Here is a 6,126-nt window from a genome sequence, read left to right on the forward strand (position 1 = left end):
TGGCTCAGCTTTTAAAATATTCAGTTGCAATCATCAAGCAGGTTAAATTTTGTACTTTTGTATCTGAAATCTGAATCTAGGATTGAAGGATCAAACTTGTAATATTTTAGCTTTAGTGCTTTTGTACATAACATTTAATTTACACCTGAATTTATTTTAAGATTCCTCATAATTTTAATCTTATCATCATGAAATCAACGCTAAATAATAATTATTAAAATTAATCTGTGCTCCTTCAATGGAATGAATACATCAACCAAGCTCACAGATCTATCAACTGATGACCGGAATTAATTCCCATCTTTTAGATTTCAATGATTTTTAAGGAACAAAACAAGGTAATATAGTTTTTATCAAGCAAACCAATCACCCAAAACTCCATCTGCAGGTAATAATATATCTTGTGCATAAGTGTTCCAGTTGCATTACAAATTTTAACCCCGGAGCCCATTCGTCGTGGATAAGCTGAGCTTAAAGGTATATATTTTGACCTCAGTTATGTTTTTAACAAAAAAAAAAAAAAACTCTTAACAAATGTTCAAACACTTCTTTTCTCATTTTTATTTACCACACTCCAAAGCACAAAAGCAGAAGCTTATCCAAACATGGGCTAAGCCCTCTTTTTCTAGCCATATCTTCTACCTTTGTCGTTGTGTAGTTATCTTTTGTCTTTGTTTCAACAAAAAGTCTTCATCATCCCTTTCATTACTTTGTTTAATTATGTTTCTCATCATCAATGCTGTTTAATTACTCTGACACCCTAGGCATGTGAAAATTAACTAGTGTTGTCACATCATCAGAAACATTGAATTCTTCCTTCCCTTGTCCCAATATTTCCTGGTTTACCCAATACTCTCACTGCACTGCAAGTAACAATCAAATTAACTAAGTGGAGACCACTGTCTATTATATATCACAGAGACCCGATGCAGCAACATATCAAGAGAGACAAGCACAATTAGATCCTCCGTAAGTAGTTTTATATATGTCATGAAAAGAATCAGTTATTACCAGCTTTTGCATCTCCCTTAATAAGAGTGTTGGTACTGAAAAGGTTAAATTGATACTTTCCTAGTAAGGTTGCTTCTGGTTCTCGTGGCCAAAGGACGACAAGGGCCATGTGACAGAAGTGGATTCAACGAGTGACCTAGCTAGCTCAAGACCCTTAATCCGGTGGTCTTTGGCCCTCAAAATTAGGGGACTTTGTGTCCTAATTGTTGAATATATAGTGAGACAGGGTCCCCCGCCATGCCTGCATTGTCTCATTAAACTTTACCTGATGTTTGGACATCAATGTCCTTATCACTACTGTTCATATACCCTCCTAAGAAGAGGGTCTTCTAAATGATCCCAGGACTTACAGTTTGGTGGAAATTAAGGATTTGTGTAGCGCCCACACCACAAATTATTCTTGGGATCATAGTTCAGTTGAGCTAAGCATCTAGAAATAAATTAGCCTAATTAATTGATCCAATTAGGTTACCTTTTTTTACAAGACTCAGTTTGTTGCAGTGCGGCTTTCATTTATGATGGAGTGAACGCATGGGAGTGCAAACAGGCTAAGTGTAAATTCTGGCTTATTTTTGTGAGAAGTAAAACAGAAAGAAAAATGAGGTAGCCCTAGCTTATTTTTATTTGGAAGAAGGTTATTTGTAAGCAAGATGATGTGATCCTCACCAGCTTGATGTGAAAGCAGAGAACAAGTAAGGAGGAAGGTGGTCAATTTTAATTTTGATCAGGATACATGATTTAATTTGTACTGCCAATGAGTGCAAATGAACAATAAGTACAAATTTTATATCAGGTAAGAATAAATCATGCATAGTCATAAAAAGATGCAAAACTGAACTGGGTGCAAAATTTATATCCCGTTCAGATTTGCACTGCAAACAAACAGAGAATAATACTAAATAATAAGATAAGCTTGGTTTGTCTTTCATCAAAGAATTGCCTTTCTTAAATCCAAATAAAGCTTCTAATCAAGTATCACAAATTGGGAAATGTTTTCCACGAAAAGTTCATATGTATACTGAATATATGGGTATTTACTTCTAGTTTGTTCCCAAGCTATATGGAGTGAAGTAGGACTAACCTCCTCTATTCTTTAAGCTGCATTTGGAAACGATGCAAATAGAGTGTAAATCCTGGTTTAAGATAAATTTACACTCTGGTTCATTTTTGCCTGTACTTGGCAATATTACATTTTTGCATTGACAAATGACAGGCCAATGCATATTTACATTGATAATAAGATGTAAAAGTGCATCAATAAAAAAGAAGTAAATTTGCATTCAAGTGGGCTTTTAATAAAAAAAAAAACCATATGCTTTATTAGAATTCGTTTTTGCATCCATTACAGCTAAAAATCTGTTTGGTAAGAAGATAATAAATTTGTCAATGCAAAACTAACCCAACTTTGCAATTTATATGAACCGTTTTACGCTCTACATATTTGCATTGTTTCCAAACACAGCCTTAGGTTTAGTTGAAAGAGTACAAATACAAATATATACAAAATACAAGGTGTTGCACTTTATGGCCCTGGATGTGAACTATAGAAACCATATTTATCTCTTAACATTATATTCTTCTATTTATGGGATTAATTGCAGCTTGAACATATATAAAATATTAAATATTTCTTGAAAAATAGCACAATATGCTAGAGAATGAAACAGAGGAATTATTCCAAATGTAAAGCTTAATTTAGTTTTAGTTAGGAGAAAAATCCCTTAAACAAAATTACAATAGTATGATACATTTACTAATATGTATTGCACGTTAAATCAAGATTTCAACCAATCACGTTAAAGATGTTACACAGTCTACTTACTTTTCATTTGATCACATTTTATAAGATGTACTTACCATCAAGACATCAACAACATTAAAGATATCAATCGTAACATATCATTTTATTATTTATTATTAGTTCACATTTTTAAGTGCACGCTGCAGTTCATACACCATAAATTCTGCCTCAAGGAACCTCTATTTTGTCAGAAATATGGATTTCTAGGTAATTAAACGCTTATTATTTGGGCCCTTTTCTGAATAGCTCAAGACTAGAATAGAACTGCAACTCGGCCCAGATGCAGGCTCAAAGTTTGAATTATTATTATAATTAAGATATGAAAAGCAAATTAATGAAAAGAAAAAAGAATATAGAAAGAAGAGAAAAAAAAAACGTAGGTTTATTGACCGAAAATAGCTGTTCAACCACACCTTAATATGGATAAAATGGCAGTCTCCTGTCTCCATTGAAGTCATAAAGCTGACTAGTCTATTTCGACAATGACTGTAATCCTAGATTTCCAAGGGCAGATATTGTAAATTTTCACGAGAATTATGGGCTTAGTTAACAAGGGTCAATTTCACCTGCCTCAACAAAAAGCCATTCCATTGGCAATGGCCATTGGCCAATGGGGTTATCGTACTTGTGATTCACGGTGAATATAATCAAGACATTGTTTTTCTATCAAATAACAAAACTGCCATTCAATATATTAGCTAGGGTGACCATTGATGAAGGAGGAGACATTAATTAATTGGTGGCATCCATGGAGACATGGGAACTGATTGGCATTATTGTAAATTTGTGTAAATATCTACGTAGTAGTTGTTATTACACCCCGTTGATCATTTGACACAGGGAATTAGATATTATACATTATAATTTATATATAAGCCCATCAAATTAAAAGAAGGAAAAAAGAACAAAAAGGAGCTGATCGATCTTTGATGAATTACAGTCTCAAGGCCTTAAGAAAGGTTCATAGTTTGGCAGATCAAACGAGCTCCAATTCCCATCTATTGGATTTGAATGAAGGGTCGGGTGATGATCATGGTGTACTGATTCGAAGCCTTGAAATTGTGCCGCCGGCCACGTCAAATTCGAGTCCACCACCGGAGAATTGGACCAGAATATGTCTTGATGATGAGCGGTGACCTCTTCGACCGGCATTAATGGTTGCAAGGCGTAAGCGTTGGTGTCTAAGCTCGTAAACTGTGGAATCCTCTCTTGTTGCCTACTGTTCATACCAAATTGATCGCCTAATAACACTTGCTGTATCTCGCTCAATTGGGTGTCCGCCGAGCAGTGTTCCATTGAGCACTGAGACCCAATGATGCCAAGCTCGTGTGAGAATTGAAGCTGTGGGTTGTGGGTTGGGTTCGAAATGCTGGGGAACTCCAGAGACGAATCAAGTTCCCTGGGAAATTCGGCCGGCATGGTTGGTGGGTCAGAATCCGGAGGCCTTTGGTTTAAGAACTTGGCATAGAGAACTGCAAGATCGATATTGGAAGCATCAGACCTGGTTGCTTCAGCAGAAGGAGCTATGATGTTAGCACCATCCAAGCGGTATAAATTTCGGCCGGATGGGTCATCAGGGGGAAGCCTGGAACGATCAAGGCCACCTAGAGAGCGCTCAGTCGATATCCTGACCGACTTCCCTCGACGATTCTTCCGGCAACCTCCACCGACGGGCACGTTACGTAGGGACCCTCCTTTGGTCCAGTATCTTCTACACCCTTTGCAGAAGTAACGAGGCTGCGTTAAACTGTAATTGTTGTAGTAGCAGAACTTTGTGTTTGACGAGTCGCAGCGCGGGCAATTTGGTGCTACTTCGACGTTTGGCTTCCATCTTCCGTTCATTACCAGCGGCCTCGGTGGGCATGGCAGCACCTTCTCACTCTGTGTAAACATCACAATCTCTTTCTCCTCTCTCCTCTCTCCTCTCTCCTCTCTCATACACACACAGAACTGATCAGAAGGTTGTGAGAGACGGGGAGGCGTAGGTTATATGCGGGAGTGTGTGGAAATGAGGGCTCAAGCGTTGCATGAATTTAGGGATGTCCCGAAGCCTCAATCTGGTTTTGGATCGGGTTCGGGTTGAGCTGAACACGTGATAAGCACGACCCTTTAAATTAACAATTGCAACATTGAAATCTTGGTTGAGTACTCGAGTATATGGATTGGATCATTCAAATCGGATCCAGTTCGGGTTTAGTCGGAACCGACCCGTTGAAACTGAGTGTGAGAAGCAGTGGGCGGTTCTGGGACCGTTGAAGGAAGAATAGGCGGGGCCTCACATTGAAAGCTTCCGTAGGCGGATGGAATGTGTCGGTGTCCATGACACGTGGAATGATGTGATTGGACGATAGGGCAGGGATGTAGGGACAAAGACCTCGAGGGGCCGATCAGGTTTCTTTTAGGGGGAGGCAGACAAACTTTGATTAGGATATATTAGCTCATTAAATATTCTTGATGACTAAACTGCCCTTACTGGAGAATATACTACTGTGCTTCTGAGCATCACTTTTTCGGCAGACAATGTCAAATCATCAGGGTAAACAATTCGATCGGAAAACATCAAATGACCGTGGAGACCCATGTTGGACCCCACTGCTGTTGAGAAGAGTTGAACTGTCAGATCGGACGGTCTCAATTGCTTATTCAAAAGTTTAACTTTTGACTTTGGATTGAGGGAAATAGAGCACCCATGGGTGTGAATGCATGGTAGTTTGGTAACTTTGGTTGAGAGTTGGGAGAACTCAGAAGAGCGAGGGGAGCGAGGAGACGTGGTATCGGGTTTCCCGGTGCACGTGCAGCAGGGTACGTGTCGTCGGAACGTAAGAAGAACGGGGATGAGAGAACGTGCGGCGGACCAGTTATGGATGTCTTGGCGGCACGTCATCCTCGAAGTTGGGCCATGCAAAAGCAAAACTCAAGCAGTCAACGCTTCATCTTTCTTTATTTATTGCTCGGTGTCTGTTTATTTATTTTCTGTTTATATACCAAGCATAATTAAAAAATTGAGTTCAAGTGCATTTTGGTCCTTACAAGAAAATAAAAAATGGGAAATTGAATATTATTAGGCTGAGTTTTTTTTTTATTATTATTATTATTTTTTGGTACAAAGGCTGATACCGTGGTCACCATGAAGGATGCATGGTCCCCAAAAATGAAAATCACTTATTATATCCCTTATTCATAGGATTTTAGGGTTCGAATTTGCTGCCCACAACTTGTTACTACATCTCTACCCATAAGACATTATAGTTGCATGTTAGAAATATCTCCCTTATTATTTATAAGAAGATATTCTCAATACAGGGCAATGGTAC

The 6,126-nt window shown here is 38.3% G+C and overlaps 1 protein-coding gene across 1 annotated transcript; it reads right to left on the bottom strand.

The window, feature by feature from the left end:
- Positions 1 to 3,656: 3,656 nt before the first annotated feature.
- LOC148790629 (uncharacterized) lies at positions 3,657 to 5,623 on the bottom strand. Its single transcript, XM_088890772.1, has one exon. The coding sequence runs from the start codon at positions 4,748 to 4,750 to the stop codon at positions 3,755 to 3,757; it is 996 nt and encodes a 331-aa protein (XP_088746898.1). The 5' UTR covers positions 4,751 to 5,623; the 3' UTR covers positions 3,657 to 3,754.
- Between the last annotated feature and the right edge of the window lie 503 nt (positions 5,624 to 6,126).

The sequence above is a fragment of the Nelumbo nucifera genome, chromosome 6 (genome assembly GCF_055504915.1).
Source record: "Nelumbo nucifera cultivar China Antique chromosome 6, China Antique-T2T, whole genome shotgun sequence".
NCBI classification, from domain to species: Eukaryota; Viridiplantae; Streptophyta; class Magnoliopsida; order Proteales; family Nelumbonaceae; genus Nelumbo; species Nelumbo nucifera.

Coding starts and splice junctions, on each gene's coding strand:
- LOC148790629 (XM_088890772.1), bottom strand. CDS start 4,750: ATGAGAGAGGAGAGAGGAGAGAGGAGAGAGGAGAAAGAGATTGTGATG.